The following is a 21789-nucleotide window of genomic DNA, read 5'->3' on the forward strand; positions in this document are numbered from 1 at the left end:
AAGGGAGTTATTCGTTTAGCAGAGATAAGTAAACCTGATCCCAGATCAAATCTGATCCCGCATCAGATTTCACTGCCGTTATCCTTGTGCTTTCATCTTTACATTGCCCCTTTTCATCTGTAGTTAAACAGATGGGGTGGAATGTAAAAAAGCTCTGGTATCTTGCAGGATTTGCTGCACAACTGTGATGGTTAAGTCATGTGTTTGTCGGCCTAAAAGTATTCACTTCCTGGAACTGAAATGAAAGAAATAGTTACTTATGAAGATGTCATCCTATATTATCATGACCCTGACCAGATTGAGAATGGTTTCTTCTCAAATTCCAAAAGATTAATCAGGAACTGACTCAAAGTTATTATATGGCTTCAGAAAACTTGAAATATTTATGTACAACTTTTTAATGGTGCTTTTTGTTATTTTTGGATATAGACTGTGTCAACAATATTCAGTAGCATTGTAAAGAAAGAAAAATTATTAAATTTTTAAAAGTATTATTTTTAAGAAATATAATCAGGGCGCGACATTAATGCTTGTCCCAGGCAAGTGGATTTTGTGAAGGAGCAAGTGAAAGAGAATTTTACTTGCGCGACCGGACAAGTAACCTGATCAAAATTTTAATAACAAACAATAACTAGGGCAGCACCGAAACTTTGAAGAGAAAGATTCCGATTTTATTACTTTCAGTGTAAACAGTGACTAATAACAGATAATGTATTGCCGTGTCATGGTCACTTCAGTTGAGGCTCGTGCAGCCTGTCTGACTCACAGAGAAATCAAAACTATGAGCGCATCAGCACACACGGAGAAACAAAAATGAACAATACTGCTGTAGGAAAAATCTAAATATTCTATATAATATATGCAACATCACACGACCAGGAGTGATGTTTTCCTGACTTTCAGCTAGATTGCAAATGTGATATTGATTTTATATAACTTAAGTTAAATAAACAAGTAATATTAAGTGACTTACATTTTAGACACATTATTGATCATTTTCGCTCCCTTTCGCAAAAAAAAAAAAAAAAGTTTTAAGGGAAGCCACAGCAGCACATTCATGCAACTCCGAGCAACACAGAACAGTCTTTCATCACTAAATGATTCATTCTTGAACTAGTCAATGATTCAGTGATTTATAAAAAGGGTTACTTGCTTCATTTATTGAATGAATCAGCCGTTTGAACAAATCGGTTGAATCAGTGATTCACTCATTAAGACAGTAACTTGCCACCACCTACTCGTGGTTTAATTGCATATTTAAAAGTATCATTGCATTTTTCCAACATATCATATTTGTATGACAAAAAGTAAAACATTAATCTAACAACATTATTTATGCATTTGGACAGATGGAGTTTGTTGATACGGATTTCATTTGAATAGTAACAACCATAGTGTCTTATTATTATAACTTAAGAATTATAATTCTTACATATTGATCACATGTAAGAATCAACGTAAATGGAGACATACATTTAATCAATTTAGGAAAATCGTAAAGTTAAAAAGTGCAACAGCAATCAATTTAAGGCAAATATAAAAAATATGCTGATTAAAATAATCCCTGATAGAGCACTGATGAGGCTGATTCAGAATAAATTACATTTGTGCCAAAATAGCTAAAAAAAAAACAAGTAACTTTACTCGGACAAGTGAATGATGGATTTACTTGTCCAAAGGACAAGCTCATAAAGCTTAATGTCAAGCCCTGATAATAAATGTAAACTCTAGTTTCTTAGTTGAAGTAATTAAAATATTGTGAAACGTCTGTATATTTTGGCACAGAATCATCAGTGCATACATGACCAGGAACAGGAATTTATGGAGAAAGGACAGAATAACCTGCTCTGATCCACTTTCTGCTACACAAACATTCATACACATGCATACACAGACTCAGAATAATAGCATGACATGATGAGATTTGTAATACTAGTCTAGTCTTGCATGCAGGGAGGTTTGATTTGTTCTTTAATCTTGCACATGAGGCTTCCTTTCCGTTCAGGTTGGTAATCAATCTGAATAACTTAGTCACTGTTAGTGAGGCGGCTTCCACCCTGCTGAAGGGACAGAACGATACCATCTGTCTGTGTACTGTACTTCTGTCCAGAAACCTTCTCATTCTTCCAGTCATCTGCTGCATCCCTTTAGTTTGTCTGTGGCTTATGCCTGATTTTGTACAGTGAAACATGTACATGCTGAAAACACTGGATCATGAGCTGTATGCACCTCAATAAACAGTGTCTCACTTTACTCTGAAACACACAGTCTATATTTATTTAATAAAATTAGAGCCTTTTTTGTTGATAATTGCACTTGCCATACTTGTTGGGATTTTGCTTTCATTGCAATGAAATATGCAGGCCTAATTACTGATGACTATTTGTGGCAGTGGTGTATGCCAGCCTCTCACTGATACCAGAACCTCAGGCCTGCAGGTCACTGTCTGAATAACCAGCATAAGAAGTAACTGTGCCCTACACACACACTCATTCTGGCTCTCTGCCCCATGTCAATTTTTAATGAGAGTGAATTTTTCATCTAGCCAGCAGCAGAGACTCAACTTAGAGGGTTGCTTCAGCAGAAACACAATATGAAGTTAATGTTTCATTCTAAAACAGTGAGAGGGCGAATGAGGGAAGCCATCCTCCATAATCCCTGCTGTGAAGGGGATTATGGGAGGGAGGGGTCAGCAAGACGGGGGGAGGGGAGAGGAGAAGCCTCGGTCACGTGTGTCACTACAGGAATGAAGGCTGGACTTTACATGCCTACACACACACACACACACACACACACAGAGGTGGTGTTTAAAAATTTAGTAAGCTGACTAGCCATTTTTGGGCTTCACAGACTTCAAATGTTTACATTGGTCATTTTGGAGGTGGGGAGATAAGTAGCAATAAGAAATGTGACTTTTAATGAATAGGTTGCAATGTTGACGTTACATATTAAAAATAAGGCAAAAGGGGGTTTTCACAGCAAGGGCATAGAAGAACCACTTTGTGTTTTTAACTATAAAGAACTTTTTGCTGAATGCAGAGTTTCCTTGGATGTTAAAAATTGTTCATGGAACCATAGATGCCAATAAATTTTTTTTAAGAGGTTGCAACATCTGTCATTTCAAGTTCTGATCCAGATGTACAGATACTGAGGTGGGAGTGTCTGTCTGTTTTTTCTGTTAATGTGGGTGTTATGGAAGGTCACGTGCTGTGCTCTGCTGTGGTCATATGACCAACTAAAACACCTAAAATGGTGAAAAAGAATAGCTGGGATGGGAATTGGCATGCCAGCAGTACACATTTACATTTTACCCAGAAAACTGTCTAAAATGTCTATATCCTGAAGCAGCAGTCAGCAGATTTACACAATATGAGATAATTATCTTGAGGTTATGATATTCATCAGAAACCCAAATAAAAAAAGATTATATTTGACTGATCATCACTATTGCTATTGCTTATACTCGGGCTTTGGACTGTTTTTGCGATAATAGATATTTAATTGTGGATGTTTTGTCACTCATTTATTTATTTTCGACATTTTACATTACTTTTTTGATCTACTGCTCAAAGCTTTTTTTTTTTTTTTTTTTTTTTTCAAATATGGACTTAATTAAAAAGTAGCATTTAAAATGGCTGATTTTAGTCTTTAGTTATTTTATTTTTAATTTATTGTTGATGAAATGGTTTATGGCTTTAAATTGATTTTAATATTGGTGCAGCTTTAAATGATAGTTCAAATTGTTTGTCTTGTTGAGTAGAGGTGTGATAATAATTTATCTGATTCCTTAGACCTGCATTGTAGGAGGGTGTCTGACTTGGAGCCGGTATATGGATGTTTGCACCAAGCACGATAACTATAACTATAAACATTTTTTTTTATGATCATTAGAGCGGCAGACAAAAAAAATGCAAGCTCCATTCACTTTGTTTTAGTGATAAATTGTTTTGTTTTCATTCATTCATTGGTTGTTGGGTTACTCTATAAAACAGCACTGTGTTATTATTGTTGATAGGGGTAGTGGGATAGGACATTGCTTCAAGCAATGCTTTAGAATTGGCTTTTTCCTTTAGCTTAGCCTACACATAACAGAGGGGTCCAGATGTGAAATCTGTCCTGACAGGTCTGTTTTTCACTCTTCTAAACACACTCATTAGATCCTCACAACCCTAGTCATGGTGAGAAAACCACAAGAGGCAGAGGCAGTGAATCATTTCTGGTATGAATCCACATTATGAAACCAGCTCCTGTTACTGCACGTTGCTCAGCACTGGGGTTGTGCAATGTGTTCTCGGCTGACTCACTCACGCTGATGATTCCCACAGCTCTCAGCACTAGATCTGTGTGTTTCAAATCATTAGCTGGGCACTTTCTGTACACATTGTAAAAATGTTGAGCGCAGGTTTGTATTTGTCAACTGATGGACGTTGTCCTGTGCAGGAGCTATTGGGGAAAGAGGAGACTTTGACAGGCCTGAAACATGCTGTTGTTATGACATGCTGCGTATGTTGAAAACATCCAGCAGCTCAAACATGTTCTCCCTCTTGTCTCACAGACACACAAAAGTCCTGCACACCAGCTCTGCTTTGAATCAAATGACCATGGGTTGTTTCACAGTTGAGGACAAGAATGGGACCGAGATGAGGTTTTAGTCCTGTGACTGTGAGAAAGGCTGGACATTCAGTTGGTCTGCAGTGACCACGTCTGTCCATGAAATCAAACCAAAACGAGGTCATTTAAGGTCACTGAGGTTTTATTGCTGTGAAATTACACTGAAAATTACTCAAGTGTTAACTGTAATTGTTGTTTTAACACCAAATACCCAGTGAGATTTAAAGTTAATATTTCAATAATTGTATGGCCTATTCACATATTTTTGGTTATCTGTATCGGTTAATGGTCAAATGACATGCAGGTTAATAGATTACAAAAAAATACATTTTTAGTAAGTTTTTTATTTATACCTTGACTTTAAAGTAGACTTAAACATTGTAGTTATGATTGTGTCTCAGTCACATTACTTTTACACTGGTGTTTTAGAAATTCTTATTATTTAATCATCATGTTTTTATTCTAAAAATGAAAAAAAAAATGTTAATGTGTAAATAAAGTAAACCCAGCACATGTTGTACATTAAGCTCTCAGCACATGCAGAGATGGAATTCACCGCATTTCAAATTCAGTAGATGAACACAGTGGTGCACTTCTCTCTGAAACGCAGCACATCAAGCTAAACAGTTCTTTAATTAAATTGCAGCCACTGCTTTGAAAATTACACTAAGCTACATGATCATTGTGGAGCCTACTAATTTTTTTATTTTACATTCTATATAATTATTTAATCCATTTTTAATCAGATCTTGAACCCCATACAGTTGTGATGTCTCATTTGGGAAACCCTGCACTAATGAACCGGCATTAATGTGTAAGCAGTTGGAATTTTTTTTTTTTTACTGCAGTCTAAAATTTTGGTATTGTAACAACCTTATTTATTAGAATACTAATTTTGTCAATTCTGAATTAATTCATGCAAATTGTCTGGGAAATATTAGTTGTGCTTCAGAATTTATTCAGCAAACAACATCAAAGCTGAAATTGTATATCAATTACTACATGTTGTACAAAGCTTGATCTGGCACAACACTTACCCGGGGCTAATGCTGGATCTTGACGCTTCACTCATTAAAGTTCAGTGCAGTGGGTAACTTTGATATGTATCACGTGTTCCACATCAACACTTTTCCCACACCCTTTGTATAGCTTGAGGTTAACGTGGGCTCTACACGATGAGTGCTCATAACGTGACCCCTTTTCTTTGCTCTTTCTGCAGGTGTACGTTGAGTTTGATGATCTCGAGTGGGATAAGCGTGAGTGGGTCAAGGTGAACGAAGACTTCCAGATCTTTCTGCTGGAACATCAGCTGGTTTGGGCCAAAAGGAAGGAGGGTGCCCAGCTGCAGGGAACAAAAGCCAAGCAGATCCAGTGGCCAGCTCTGGTGAGTCATTCCTACCAAGATCTTTGAGTCAGAGATGCGCTGTGCGTTGAGCTGCAGCTGTGGAGTATTTAAAGTGGAACAAAAGCTCTGCGGAGGCAATACGACAGGATCTTTTATGTTGCTGAGATGATTTGGGGTTTGGATGTCTCTCAGATCAATGGCTCACATCTGACAATAAGATCATTATTTGTTTAGAAGGAAAATAACAGAGGGTTTGACATCCTTTATAAGAGACGGAAAGGCAGTGAGGAAGAATTGTAAATGTTTCATGGCTCACTCTGTTTGATTATGTAACGTGAGCAGCAGTACAGCGCCATCTGGGCCAGGCACACACGATAAAAGAGTTCAAAGAGAAAACCTAGTATGGCATACAGGACGTCCACACATGCACAGACCGACGACCCAGCAAATGTCAGAATGCACTTATGCACACTGAAAACTTGTGAGCCCCTTGCTGAGCAACCAGGAAGTTTTTCATATGCATGACATTTGCTAGGCATTTGTGTTTTTTCCCTTATAGTATTTTAAAAACATAAGCATCTATTCTATTCCTGCTGTTTTTTAAATGGATTTTAATTAAGGTATAAGGTACAAGAGGTTGTTATATTGTGAATTTAGTCTAAGCTTAAGTGTGTTGACAAATAAACATGCCTATACAAGACATTTTTACTTAATTAAGAAAACTAAAGAAAACAAGTCCCCTAGTATGCAGAGTTTTGGTTCATTTTGTGCTGCGCAAAAGGAAACAGAGAGCAGAAATTAGAATCCTATTTTTCTTTAGGCCTATTTTACAAAACCACAAAGATTTGTTTTATTGTGAATGTACATAAATAAAAGCAAACCTTTTACAATGCTGATGATCTTTATGACTAATAGGAGTAGTTGCTTCCACTGTGAGAAGAAAAAAAATTAGAGTGATTGCTCTTGCGCCACATGCGCGCACACGGTTAAGCATTACTACCTTGACAATGCAGCCTGTCATTATCATAATAAAATACAGTCAGTCAGACATATGGAAGAAAACACAATGCTCAGTTTAAATATGTAGTAAAATGTGTGCCACTAAGCGTTATCACCGTACTGCCATGATGTCATGTAAAACCTTTTGTTTCATATGGATATTGGAATGCGAGTGAGGTACATAGTAAATAATATTTTAGCATTCGAATACATTGCAAATACAGAAACATTTGATTTTGTGTCGAATGAGAAACCCAATGTTAGTTTCAGGTTCGCTTTAGCCAAAATTAATTTGTCATTTATATCTTCTTATATTTTTAATTCTTGTTCTTTTCTAAATAGGCTACCGTTAAATTGTTAAACTGTTAAATGTTTGGTTGTGGAGTGAGGAGAACTAAAATAGCCTAGCTATGTTTACAGTGTTTGTTATAATGTTTGTAAACCTTTTGCGTCGGCATTAGGCCTAATTCTGAATTAAATAATAAAATCTTACTTATATGTGACTTATGTTTATATATATATATATATATATATATATATATATATATATATATATATATATATATATATATATATATATATATATAAGAAACACAATTTTTGTTTTATACGCATATCGTATTTTAACCATGCAGCAAACCTTTTAAAATACTTTGATATTTTACAGAAAAAAAAAGACTTTTTAAACTGCTTAACTGATTGTATTAATTGGTAAAAATTCTTATAGTCGGTTAACTAGTTAAAATGAGCATCCCTAATACAAATAAATTACATTTTAAAATATATTGAAACAGTTATTTTAATAATAATATATTTAAGAATATGATATTTTGAATATTCAGTCAAATAACTGCAGCTAAAATGAGCATAAGAGACTTTTTTCAACATTAAAACATTAAAAAGTCTTAATGATTCCAAACTTTGACAGGTACAGTAAACAGTGTTCAGGTAAACTAGGTCGTAGCTATTACCATATTTAGGATGACTGGAACCACATGTTTATAATTACATTATCTGTCTTTGGATGGATTATTACACAAAATTTGTGATTCAACCTTTATTTTCTGAGTGATTTAACTGGAGAGAGATAATAATGATGTAGTCAGTATACTACACTCAAGTATGTTGACCATGCCGATGTTCAGAAAAACCACGCACTGTCATTGTGAATTAGAATTCTCCATTCTTTTTGTGTTGCTTTTTAAAACCAGGAAATATTTATTCCTCCATTTTTTACACTTTACACTCTTCTGGCTCTGATGGGTTTTTACAGTTGTCAAACAGCTTAATAACAACTTAATTACTTTACTCAACGCCTGACCAAACAGCAATTAACCCACTAGCCTTGCTTAATTGTGTTATTCTCTGATCTTCTTTGAAAGCTGTTATTTTGCTGTCGTCTTACCCTCTTTTAAGTTTCTTGTGTCCTAGCTCACACACAGTTGCCTTCACAGCTCCATTATTTATGGCTGCCATTGGAAGAGAGTTTACTGCAACCAAATCCCCTTACTCAGCACTTCCTCTCTCTCTCTGTTTTTGCTGCACACTTTGGCCTTTCTCTGAAGGTCTGTTGATATATGTGCTCCAGCCTGAGCAAGCTGATTGTTTTCTCCTGTGTTCAGATTGGAGCACTGGATCTTTCAGCTGAATATGACCTGGGCGTGTTTTTTTTTCTGTGTTTCCTGCACATCATTGGATTGTACAGCTATTCCCAATTGAATGCAACAAGAAACATGCAGCAAAGTCCCATTTGTGTATGATTTGTGTTTCTTTAGCCAAAACATCTCAAATCATGTTCAAACTCATGAATAATTTTTAATTGTTGAATCGTAATTGTTTGTGATATTATTAACTTTTGGTATATCCACTACCATTCAAAAGCTCATTTATTTGTGTGCCTGTTGGTTGTCTGTTTGAGATGAGTTCACATTGTTACAGATGTGGTGCAACTGTCTGACTTCCTGTCTGATTATTAGAGATGACTGTGGATGCTCGTTCTTCCATTGTCACAGCTCCTCCTGCACATGCTTCACAAGGCCGTCATGCATTTACAACGTGCTGTAAATCTCCTTTGTCCAGCGCTATATTTTACACATCGACGCTTATTTGGCCAACTCTCTGATGGCTTAATTGTGTTTAGCCCTGCTTGCCACGTAGCCTCAAGGGCGATCTTTACTGCTGATAAATGCATAGACCCATGCCCCGCTGTCTTGTTTAGTGAAAGCTGTCTGCGTTTATTGTGTAGGGATGAAGTCACTCCGTAGAAGGAACAACGCTGTGGATTATAATCTTCAAACCCATTATTTTCATCAGCCCACATGAGTGACTTTAATAAATGGTTTGGCTACAATGTTTTGGCTTGATTATTATGATGTGAAAAGAGTGTGTTTGAGGCCTTACACACAAAAACCTTTTCTTCCCTTTCTGTTTTCTGCTGTTGGACAGTGCAGCGAGTAATATGAGTTCTCCTTATAATCTTAACTGTAAACGCTGATTAAAGAGCAAAGGTTTGGTAGTTCAGATGGTGAAATGGATATTGTATAACACACATTGTTATTTTTAGTCTTTTTGTGATCTTGCCGAACAGCTGTTGCGCTGATAATTGGTTTAGTGTTTCTTATGTGGCATAGCATCAGATCAGCTAACACCTAGAGAATGTTTACCATGTGGTCACTATAGTCCTTACTGATCATTTCTCTATAAAAAATGTTTGCCGCAAGAAACAGAGAACTTTTGCTATTTTTAGTGAAATACACTTTCTGGTTTGCATAAGACCATTTGAATGAACACAAGTTCTCAGCAGTCATCGATTATAAATTGTTTAATTGTATCCAGTATCAACTAAACTTGTTGCAGTGGGGTCTCATCTTGAATTTTGTTAAATAATGAATTTAATTATTAAGTCCATTTTTATTATACAAGGTTTCTGTTTTAGAGATATTAATAATAATAAATGTACAATAATATGAGAGTACTATCATCATCATCATCTGTAAGACAGAAATATAATATTAATAATAATGATTGTTATTATTATTAGTATTCCATAATAATTAATCTTGCTGTCCGAAACTACAGCGTTTTCTGTTTATCTGGGTTCTGTCTGTGTTTATGTGGTGCTGCTGGTTAAAGATGCTTCACTTCTTGTGACCTTTGCTTAGTTGCTTTCTGACAGGTTATAAAAATAAGCCTGAGGGGAAAATACTCTCTCTCCTGCTATAGTATCATATGTCTGTCTGTCTGTGTCATATGACGTTTTCAGGACATTGAGTTTGCCAGTCCCTTCAGATTGTGTGTTGGCAATGCAGAGGGCAAAGTAACATCCATGTGTATTTTGTGCAGAGACAGTGTGAGTGAAGTGGTACGGACTCGATGTACATTAAGAGCAGTACACATCTTTCACTGCCAGCAGCGCAGCTGGCTGCTTAATAGCAGCAATCATAGACAGCAGCATATACAGGGATGGCCTGGGGCGGCTCTGAAAGGACTGTCTCTGTGAGTAATGAAGCCCGGCTGATGGGTGGGTGTGGGACATGACTTCACCTAAACCCTCCTTTGCACATTTGGCTTTGATTTGTGTCGGTGCTTGCTTGTGATTCTGGTTTCTTAGTATAGTCCTCTGCCTTAAGAACTCCATAGAGTCATGGGAAAATGAGGTTGCAACCTATATACTGTAAAACAAGAATTCATTTGATTGTCATTGCCCTTTTTATTTCTTCTCTTCACACTGCTGTAATAATTGTGTGCAGTGCTATGGGTTTCCACACTCAAGGAAAATAAGTGCTAACAGGAATATACAGTTTAAACTATGAAGCTTGCGCTTGCATTTGTATGTCATATGCTTGTCAGTGATGTGGAACTTCCCCTCAAAAATTTTGTGACAAAAATTTGAAATATGTATGAACGTAACTGTATTTAGGTCTCTAAACAGAACTGACAACCAAATTCTGCTGCTGTATGAACATCTAAATGTTTACTGTGGTGTGTGAATCGTGCAACGTTTTTGTGTATGGTTAAAATCAATAATTTGTATGGGTTTATGCCATTACTTTCACATATAGGTTCTCTGCTATGTGCAGTACTAGTGTTTAAATGTTTGCTCACATTTATTTGATCAGAAATACTATAAAATGATTAGTATGAAAGTTCAAAATAGTTTTTTCTTATATATTTATACAGCATTTTAACTTTTGAACGATAATGTGAGTTTTAAGAATGATAAAGTGGTGTTGGCTGTTTTTATGCCGTGAATACTTGAACATTTGATTTATTTGGCATCATATGCCTTCATTATCCAGAAAAATGCTACATTATAGCTGCATATCTCTCACCTATTATTATTAAATAAATATAAGAAGTTTTCCCGAAAACATATTCTGGCACATGAAAATACAGTGATAAAACATTTTGTGTTGCATCCATTTAAAATGTCAGCAGGGTAAAATCTAAACTGCTGACCTGTCTAGGCCAACAGGAAGAAGAAAAAAATACAATGACCCTTCACTGAGACTCCCATTTAAAAAGAACAACACAAAAAAACCCTGTCTGTCACCCCAAGCACTGCTTCCTGTCATAATACTACTGTTTCTCTCTTTGTCATCTATCTTGTGATGCCAGAGGAAGCACCCCCACATCAGCAGCAGCTGTGTGGCAGGAAGTGAGACCTCTGTGGCTTACCTGTGTGTTATCTCTGCTCTCATGTGTGTCATATAATGTGTCATTCTGAGGGCATGTTGCGTAAGACTCTCGTCTTTTTATCAGAGCTGCAAGTAGTGACTGCAGGAAAGATATTAATGAGAGGATTCATATGAGGTCAGGTCTGCATCTTCACAGTGGGAGGTGCAGTTTTGTGGTGGGTCTCTAAAACCTCTTCTCCCATTAGGGTTTATTTATAGAGAGACTTCCCTTTACACAAACCAGTCTTTTGGACAGTTCATCTAGTGGTAGTTTAGGATCTGTTCACACATGACATGTTTTTGTGTTCTAGTTAGCTGGAGCATGACTGAATGCAGCAGGGATCACAAAAAGGGTTTTTAAAAGTAAATTTTTTTTAGTCTTAAAGATAAAGTATATAAAATATAAAGTATGCTTATATATCTGTCTTCATATCGAATACCAGCATCTATTTTTATTACGATATAGATTTTTCAAATACCACAATACCGATGTCATTTAAATAATGTTCTGACGCGTCTGAGAGGGGTCTCTTTTCACTGTTGCACTGTGGTGAGGACACAGCTGTTTCTGTTACTAAGTGTGTATCCACATATCCACTGCCTGCTGCCATCAGCTCCCGCGCCTCACACACACGAGCACAACTTAAGCGCTAGATTTAGCAACCTTCAGACACTTTTAGCTGCTTTTTTGTCATACTGACTAACCTAGCGACTTTTTTTTGGATAAACCTTTGCTATTCAGTTGGAAGACGTGCCAGTGCTCAGACTCTCCCAGCACAGCATCATCTCTCTCGTGTCTGTTCTGTGCAGTGAGCAGCAGAGAAGCATTGCTTTCAGCTGGCCATACCTCAGCCGACTCGTCAAAAAAAAAAAAGAGCACAAAACAGCGTTTCCAAGTACCTGTTGCTTAATGACTGTTTGGAATTATAAATAGAGCATAGTTTGTCTGTTAATATTATGCACTTGTTGGTTGGTGTTTTATTTATTTATTTTTTGTCACTCAGACACAGGCAGTGTGCTGCATGAGACAAAAAAGTAATATAGCCAAAACCACTGCACAGCCGCTAAACATGCATCTGCTGTACATGCATGTTGATTTTATCAGACGATGTTGCGATCATAAATGGGAGTGACTCCTGGTTAACATGCATTAATGGGTCGTGTTTCATCACTATTTAGAGTGGATTTTTATCTACAATATTCCCTCATCATGACTGCATAAAATAGAGCATTCTAAGTCAATCTACTGCAGTAGCCTCTTTCCTCTCTCAGTAAGTAGAAAATGTGATTTACACAGTTTCATATACAGTGAAACCGGTATAACTTTGAAAAATACTGTGATATAAATTTTTGGTCATATTGCCCACCACTAGCTTATTGTGAGAGTTCATTTTGGATTAAGTACAGACAAAAAGTGAATAATAAAAAAAGGGACAAACATAGTACTTATACAAACTAAATAGTGTAAAGAGGTTTCACAACCTAAATGAAAATGGAAACAATTTATTTTATGTAAAATGAAGTTCAGAATTGTGGATTATTTCCTGAAGAATAAATCTTTTAGTGCTTGTGTACAAAAACAATATACAATACCATTTGTACGATAGAACAATATCCAGCATAAAGTTATTTCACACCATACAGTATAGTACAAGATGGAATATTAAACAATATACAACATATGCAAACTGTGAGGCAGTTCAGACAGATTATAGCCGGCTACTAGATAAGGACACAGGAAGCCTATTCATTCTTTTGTCAATATTTAATGTGCAGAGTTGCCATAGATTTGTAGAACTGTAATATTTTAATAGTCATGCATTTGCAATGAAAGTTTACTCAACGTAGTTGATTCAAAATGCATATTTAATAATTCAGCTATACTTTTTGATCTGCTTCGCTGGTGCAACTCCATTCTAGCAAGCACATCTTCCCTCTCTTCTGTCTGTTGTTTAGTGGCGGACAGTGCATGAGACTTGAGGGCAGAGCTTTTTCTCTTCTTTTGCGATCTCATTCCTCTATATCAGTGCTGTCAGCAGTGTGCAGCTCCAACTGACTTTCAGAACAGGAATAGAACATCCACAAACTTTGCTGAAGAGAACTTACTGTCCAAGTTTCAAAAAATACAGCTCTATGAAATATAAATATGTGGGAAAATAGTCTGCCACAACATGACAGAAAATATCTCTTCCATGCTACTCACTTTTTTCCCCTTCATGTACTACTCACATATTGTTGGTTGTAAAGTAATGCGGATTAATAATCATTGACAAGAAAGTTGTGAAATTAGATAATTAGATATAAATTTGAATATAGATAATATAGAATAGATAACAACCCTCTATGGACACCTTGGCAGTTGAATCGCCATTGATTAGTAATTTTTGTTTTGTTTACTTGTTTACTCGCCAGACTGATATATATATATATATATGTGTGTGTGTGTGTGTGTGTGTGTGTGTGTGTGTGCTTGTAAAATGGCACAGTTTATTTAATATCTGAAAGTACACTTTTAACATCAGTCAGTCAAGCATTATTATTAAGTATTATTTAATAATAGAACTTTAGTAATTAGAATTAAAACTTGAACCATGTTGGAATACATATTAGTCATTTTAACTGAACTTAGGACTGGTGGTGGTGCTTTTTTATCATTCAGTGTTTCTATAAAAAAAAAATATTGGGAAAAATTAACAAAAATACTGTTAGGAAAATAATGATACAAATTCTACTAATAAGACACACTAAGGATTAATTCATGAATGTTAATCAGGTTGTGTACGTTCGCCTGAACTGATTTGCTGAAATTGATACAGGGATGATAATAGGTGAGCCAGCCAATAAGATTGCCATTTGTGCATTAGCTCCGCCCACTACCGGAGAAACTGGCAGTTCTTAAGCTGAAGAATTCCAAGAATATTGTTTACATGTGGCGTGTCAATTCTGTCTCTTCTCTCTCTCTCTCTCTCTCTCTCTGTGTGTGTGTGTGTGAGAGACAAAGCGACAGCATGTTGTTCGCCTTTACACTAGAGTTTGCGGTATGTCAAATACAGGTGCGTTGCACATCCATTCATAAAAAAATTGAAAAATATCACAGATCGCTTGATGGAAACTCTGAAGCGCTCAGTCAGACAGTGTTTGGTATGTGAAACTTTCACTTAGCCTCCAACTCACACACTGGTGAGTCAAATCTGAGAATTTATTGGCCGTTGGCTAATATTTGACATCATTTAGTCGCCCAGGTAAAGATTTAGTTGCATATGTGAGTGATATACTCGCAATGTAGAGGGTTGGATAAATTTGATAATATATGACAAATCCAAAAAATTCCACAGGCAAAATAAATAATGAAGCAATCAGAGATGATTGTTATTATAGGCTGTTGTTTTTGATTGATTGTGTCTCATCACGTTGTATTTTTATGTTCAGTGTGAACAGACAAATGGCTTATCACACTCTTATCATATTGCACCTAATTAGGACATACTGTAGTGTAATGCTGCCAGAAACACAGCTTGTGAAAATGAACCACACTGTTAATATATCACATTAGCATCACTACAGATGCAACAGATATTCAGCTCAAGACTAGGGGTGGGCAATATGGCAAAAATTTAATATCATAATTTATTTTCCAGAAAAATGAAGTTTTCATCAGGTTCTTTTCATGTTGGTTTTACTATTTTGTGAGTTGTCTTAGCAGTACAGCCAAACTAATTTCCATTTTTTAAAAACAAAGCCTTACAAAGTAACAAATTATAAAATAAAAACAATGGCAGACATTAAGGCCAAAGTGGGTGAAGATAAAAATCATTGTCATTACTTTATATTTGTTATAAAAAAAAAAAAGAACAAAGATACACAATAAAAATACATATAATATACAAATAAAGCAAACAGTAGGTGTATTTAACAGCAGCACTTAATAAATTGATATCACACACCCCTACTCTAGACTGAGTGTTGAAGTCTTCAAACTATGATTACACACACCTGTCCTATAGAAGGTCACTGACTGGCAGACGTTCATGACAGGCCTGTCCCTGCTGCTTATTCTGTCTCTTGGGCACATGTGCCGTACATACACCTCTGATAAGCCCCACAAGCTCTGCTGGAGTCCTTTGATGAAAAAGAGACTTTCTTATTAATGTCACACGCCTCAAATCTGTGCAACACACTCTCGATTCGGAGGGAAATGAGAAGAGAGGATTATCAGCTGTGAAAGAGGTAGTCGGTGACACAGGAGCCGTGGAAATAAATACACCGGCACACCTGCTCGAAAACATTTCGAAAAACCAGAAACACTTGCACGTGCCACCTCACGTGTCCTACGCAACTGTTTAAAGAAATAGTTTACATTAAAAAAACATTTACTCACCCTCACGTCGCAAACTGACTTTCAAGTTTCTTTCTTTTGTTCCGACAGAAAGGAGATTAATGGTGAACAGGGACTGTCAGTCTCCACATATGATGACAATTCCATCATAAAAGAATCATAAAGTTAACTGTAAAAAAATATTTTTCAAAATTGTTAATAAACATTGAAGTATGTTTTGCAAGTCATTATACTTGCTGATTCTTTGTAAATAATTGTGAAATTTATTAGCAATTTTTTAGTGAAAATTGTTTCTACACCAAATTTTTGCTCACTGTAGTTCATATTACTTGTATTCCAAGCTTTGTGTGAGGAACTGACTAGATTTAAGTACAAATAATTAACTATTTGCAGATAATCTTCAATGCCACCGTATACTGTAAATATCATATTACAAATAAATATTGTGCTATTTGAATATATGCATATTCATATTAGTGCACTTCAATTGGTTATTAGACATACAAAACCAATAATGTTTATTAACTAAATTTTTATTGTATGGAAAAGAGCAGCATGATCAATTTGCGAAATTTCTCTTTTGTTCTCCAGAAGAAACAAAATAAAACAGGTTTGGAGCAATGTAAAGATGAATAAATAATGTCAGAAATGTAATTTATAGGTTAATTTGTTAATTATTCTCATTCCATAATGCACAAGTGGTTTAGTTATGTTTTGTAGTGAGGTTTAACTGATTGAGTCTTTCCTTTGTTTTTAATGTTTAAGATGAAGAATTGCACTTTAGAAGCTTCTCATCTGAGGTTGCAGTGTTACCTAAGTTTGCTGGATTTGCTATTTCTATGCAGACATGTGGTCAGGTGATAAGCATGTTCTTAATTAAGTTCAGTGGTATGCAGATGTTTGTGTCAGCATTAGATCAAGGCCACACTGTTGTGGCACCCTGTTATACAAGTGGAAGCCAGTGCTGTAACCAGCGATATTACATCCCTGCTTTCGTGTTCTTTCATCTAATGAAGCAGGACTTTGTCATACAGACACATGTCTGGTGATTACAGTCATCAGAGATGCAGACTTCTCCTGCAAATGCAACAAATTAGCACAGTGCTCTTCCACCATGCTGGGTTTAGGAAATAAGAGAAGCGATGGTGTGAATTTGGTGCATCTATGAGTCAGGATACTGCAGGTTCAGTGCTCTTTGCAACATGGTGAATCAGTTTAAAGAGCCGTAGTAACATGCACTGGATATCAGGAAATATATGTGAATTAGCAATGGCAGTCAGTTTTGTTTCTGTAATGTGACACATTTCTGTGTACCAAAGAAGTATCCAATAGCATGCATGTGTGGCCTAAGTGACATCAGAAAAGAAAAGTTGTTACAGAGGTGGTGGAAAAAGTAATTACATTTTGATGGATTATAAATACAAATGTTGGAATGTGCTCAGTAAGATCAAAAACATCCATTAAGGAAGTAAATAAGAAAATAAATATAGCCAATTATGAAATTATGTTGACTTCAAAGGCCTGCTCTTGCTTGTGGCATAGATTCACTGAGATCTGAATAAAGCTAATGTAATGTAAAAAGCTAAAGACCAGTTAGCACTGCAGCTGCGTGTAAGCCTGTAAAAAACACTGCTTTCTGGGTTAAGGGTCGTTTATTTTGTCTTTCTGCCAGATATTACATCATACCAGCTGAAGCTGCTAGATCTATGGGCCGACTGACCCAATGAAGGTCATGTCCTCCCCCTGTTCATTTGATCAGACTGCAGTGATCCCAGACCACTGCATCTCCAATCTAAAGACATGTATTAATACTGCCAGCCTGTGTTCAGACAGAGAGAGAGAATGAGAGAGAGAGAGCAGAGTGCCTGTCTTATAATAAATGTAATGCACGCTCGCCTTTCCTCTTTCTTTACAGATTTCTTTTTGGCCGCTTGCCTCCAGCTCCAGAAAAATGTTATTTGGCAGGCTGTTCTGTCCTCATTCTGAGCCTTTCATGTTAGAGCTGAGCTGCTTTGACAGAGAGGGAGCGAGAGAGAGAGTGGAAAAACTAGCTGAAATCAATGAGACTTTCAAATTAAAAGGCTTATTTCTGTATAGAAAATAGTGTGTTGTGATTATCGCCTGTCTTATTTTGGTTTTAATGAGTGGAATAAAGTGTTTTCTTTTCTGGTTTTGTTAATACAGTATTTAAAGCCAACATGAAATCAAAGTGGACTTATTCTCTAATTACACGTTCCTGGCCCTATTGTGTACGATTCATCAGTGCATACTGTTTCTAAGAAAACAATGTTTGTGTTTGTAATATTTCATCAATATTTTATACATCACTGAAAGACTTTCTTTATCCTCTGCCATCTAGCTATTGGGTAATGTTACCCAGTAGTCAAATACCTTTTAAGGCATTTATTTTAGCAATGCCACATAAAATTTGGCTGCATTCCAGTATGTAATGCCTTATTTTGCCATTCAAACAATTCCCCATGGATAAAATCAGGTCCTGCTCTATATTTTGTATTGAATGATTTGCATCCCTTGATTATTTTGTTTTTAAACATGGAGACTTGGCCATAAGTGTACAACATTTGCTTTGCATCAGTGCATATGAAACCCCATTTATAATACATTTCTATAAAGTTAAAGTTTTCAGTGAAAGAGGATGTTCAATTGAAAAAAGCAACAACCTAACTTTATCCATCAGAAATGAATTGAATCGTGCTAGAACTTAATAGTTATACATACTTTAATGTATTTTTGGTTATTTTTGTAAACAAAAGACAATCTAATTGTGCAAGGATGAATCTGGCATGTTGTCAAGGAATGTAAAATAAAGTCAAGAAGCTAAATTTTGATTGGGTTGTGCCGATAGAGAATAGCATTGTGTATTAACAATAGTCAGAGATATATCGCCTATCGTTGATGCCTTTGACGATGACAAGACTGTTATTATCATCATCATCATCATCATCATCATCAGGCTAGTAATACTATCTAATTAATATTAGAGCTTATTTGATCCATCATTTTTACAGTTTTACATGTTATAACCAATTAAACACTATTCCATTGAGTTTAAGAATGTAGTGTCCAATCAGAGGCATTTAGATGAGTCATCGCTGAACTACTGGAGTTTTATTGTTCATTGTGCATGATCGTTGACTAATTTCTTCTCTCTTGTGAATTCTCTAATCATAAACAACCAAGTGCAGATGTATGTGCGATTTAAGTTTAAGAGATTTATTTATTATACAGTGTAGCTAGCTTAACTGATTATTATGATTGTGTTTTTAAAGTTCGTAAACTTGCGCTAGAATGAAGTTAAGTTATTTTAAATCATGTAAATGTAAGCATTATAATTAGTATAATTAACTTTTTTAATGCAAAAGCAGATGCATAGAAAATTCTTTTGAAACAGAACAGACGTTTTCATCTGCCTGAAGAATTTTATTTCTGTGCAGAGATGGTGCCCTGAAAATATCTTGTTCTCAGAATGCACTCACTGCGGTAGCTGTGTATTATTTATAGCTTTACTTTAGTTTTTTTTCCACTTGACCTCATTTTTGGCGGGAAGAGGTTGGGGATGATGGGTTTGACAGCGACCGCAGCACGAGAGAGAGAGAGAGAGGTACAGACACAGCCTTTTCCTCAGCCAATGGGAGAAAAACTGGATTGTGAAAGGACTGAATGCATGGCCTGGCTTTTGTCATTTTTGTAAAGCCCTGTTATTCACAACTATTATTAGTTATTAAGTTATCCCCTATAGCCAGATATGACTGACAGCGCAAAGTCTGGCCTTCATATAAAGCACCATAGACAGTTAGAATACCTTGTAAATCCAATTGTGCTTCCATGCATCAGCCAATCGGATTACAGCTTTTCTGTTGAGGAGATAAACCCAACCATAAGCATTTTCAACACAATGGTAACCATAAAAGCTTTAGCATAAACATAAACTCTTTTAAAACATAACTGAACACTGAACATTTACAGGGTTTTCTTTCCACTCACAAAGATAAAAAAACACTTGATTTCAACATTTGCTCCCATGATTCCGCCCATTGCAAAGCATGCTGGGAACTAAGCTACTACTAGTTTCAGTTAATGCAACAAAAATGATTCTTGATAGAAGAATGGCTTCAATTTTACATATATTTAAGTATATTCACCACAATTAAATTAAGTTAGGACAAAATGGCTAGCAATTATGTTGCTTTAGCTCATTTTAAATTGAACAAGCAGCATAAGTATTTTTTATTGTGTATACTACAAGAAATGTGATGCAATAAACCTAGAATGCTCCTATTATAATCTCAGAAGCTTGTCTCGTGATAGTTTGTGCCATAGATAACTTGAATAATATACTTTATAGTGTTAGAATGAGAGTGAACGAGGTTGTGGCTTGCCAAGAACAGAAATTGTCTTTTTGAAATATTAATTCAATAAACTGCTCCCAGTCTTAGACTAGAGAAACTGGCCATTGTTTGGTGAAGGGGACTGCGTTCTCTCAGGAAGTTTTTTCGGCTGCGACTGTACAACCAGCAAAACCCTAAACAGCACTGCTGATAGTAAAACTATCATTTGCATATTGCAGCTGACTTTGATTATAAAGTCACAGCTCTCTCTCTCTCTGTCTCTGTCTCTCTCTCTCTCTGGTGCTGAAATACTACTCTTCCCTTAAATCCAATTTTATAAGTGGGATTTTGATTAATTTGCAAAATAATTTTTGAAGCTTAATTGCTTTAAAAATCCAGCTATCGATAAAATTAGCCGTTAATTGTTTGAGTATTTTGTAGGCGATCCTCCAAGGGCTCTTTGACAATACTTGATGATATAATTATCCATCACAGTTTGTGGAGAGATTGTCTGTAGCCAGAGGCTCTCAGGAGATCAAGCTCTCAACCCTAGACATTCCACGATGTGGAAGATCGGAGCAGTGTTTGTTCATTGATGTATTAAAAATGTGTACTAGTTCTTCTTTGGAAATCTTACTTTACATAAAATAAATGGCTACATGCAGTGGAGGAGGTGAAGGGAATTAAAAATTCATCCTTTCATACAAAATCACCGGTCAAAACCAAAGGTCACCGGTTTGAGTCTCGGTGCTGGTAGGTGTTGTAGGTGGGGGGGAGTGAATGAACAGCGCTTTCTTCAACCCTCAATACCCATGACTGAAGTGCCCTTGAGCAAGGCACTGAACCCCCAGTTGCTCCCCGGGCGCTGGATATATAGCTGCCCACTGCTCCGGGTGTGTGTTAATGGTGTGTTCACTTCTCACTGCTGTGTGTGTGTGTGTGCACTTGGTTGGGTTAAATGCAGATCACCAATTCTGAGTATGGGTTACCATACTTGGCAAAATGTCATGACTTTCACTTTCAGATGTGGAGTGAATTGTGCAATAAGTCACCAAAAAGTGTCACAGCAGCAACGAGTCCTATTCGCACGGATTAGTATTACCTGGTGACCTCCAGTCATTTGTAATAGTTGGGGAGGTTGTCTGTGATCTTAAACCTGTGTGAATCGCCCATGTCTGTAATTTGTAAAGTAAAACTTCACCCGCAAAAGACGTACCATATTTTGCTGCACACAGAGGTCCTCTGATAGTATTAGTCCCGTGCGAATCAACAACTCATTTGCATTTGGCAGGTCATATATCATCTTTCGAGGTTTTTTTTCCTGTGTGAAGAATGGAGCTGCGTTGCAGTGTTTTGGGTGCTTTCATATTGCTACACCATACAGTTTGCAGAAAGAGAAAGCTGAAGACGTTTTGAGGTTTATGTGTTACAAATAGATCAAGCATAAAGCTTGAGATATTATTTTAACCTGGT

The 21789-nt window shown here is 36.3% G+C and overlaps 1 protein-coding gene across 3 annotated transcripts in view; it reads left to right on the top strand.

Moving 5' to 3' along the window:
- Positions 1–21789, top strand: part of jmjd1cb (jumonji domain containing 1Cb) — a 136085-nt gene that overhangs the window by 52361 nt on the left and 61935 nt on the right. For all 3 annotated transcript variants that reach the window (XM_052610900.1, XM_052610899.1, XM_052610901.1), the window contains exon 2: positions 5831–5995. In XM_052610900.1, the coding sequence (XP_052466860.1) occupies positions 5831–5995 (165 nt within the window). The remainder of the gene's footprint in view (positions 1–5830; positions 5996–21789) is intronic.

Source organism: Carassius gibelio, chromosome A12 (assembly GCF_023724105.1).
Source record: "Carassius gibelio isolate Cgi1373 ecotype wild population from Czech Republic chromosome A12, carGib1.2-hapl.c, whole genome shotgun sequence".
Taxonomy (NCBI): domain Eukaryota; kingdom Metazoa; phylum Chordata; class Actinopteri; order Cypriniformes; family Cyprinidae; genus Carassius; species Carassius gibelio.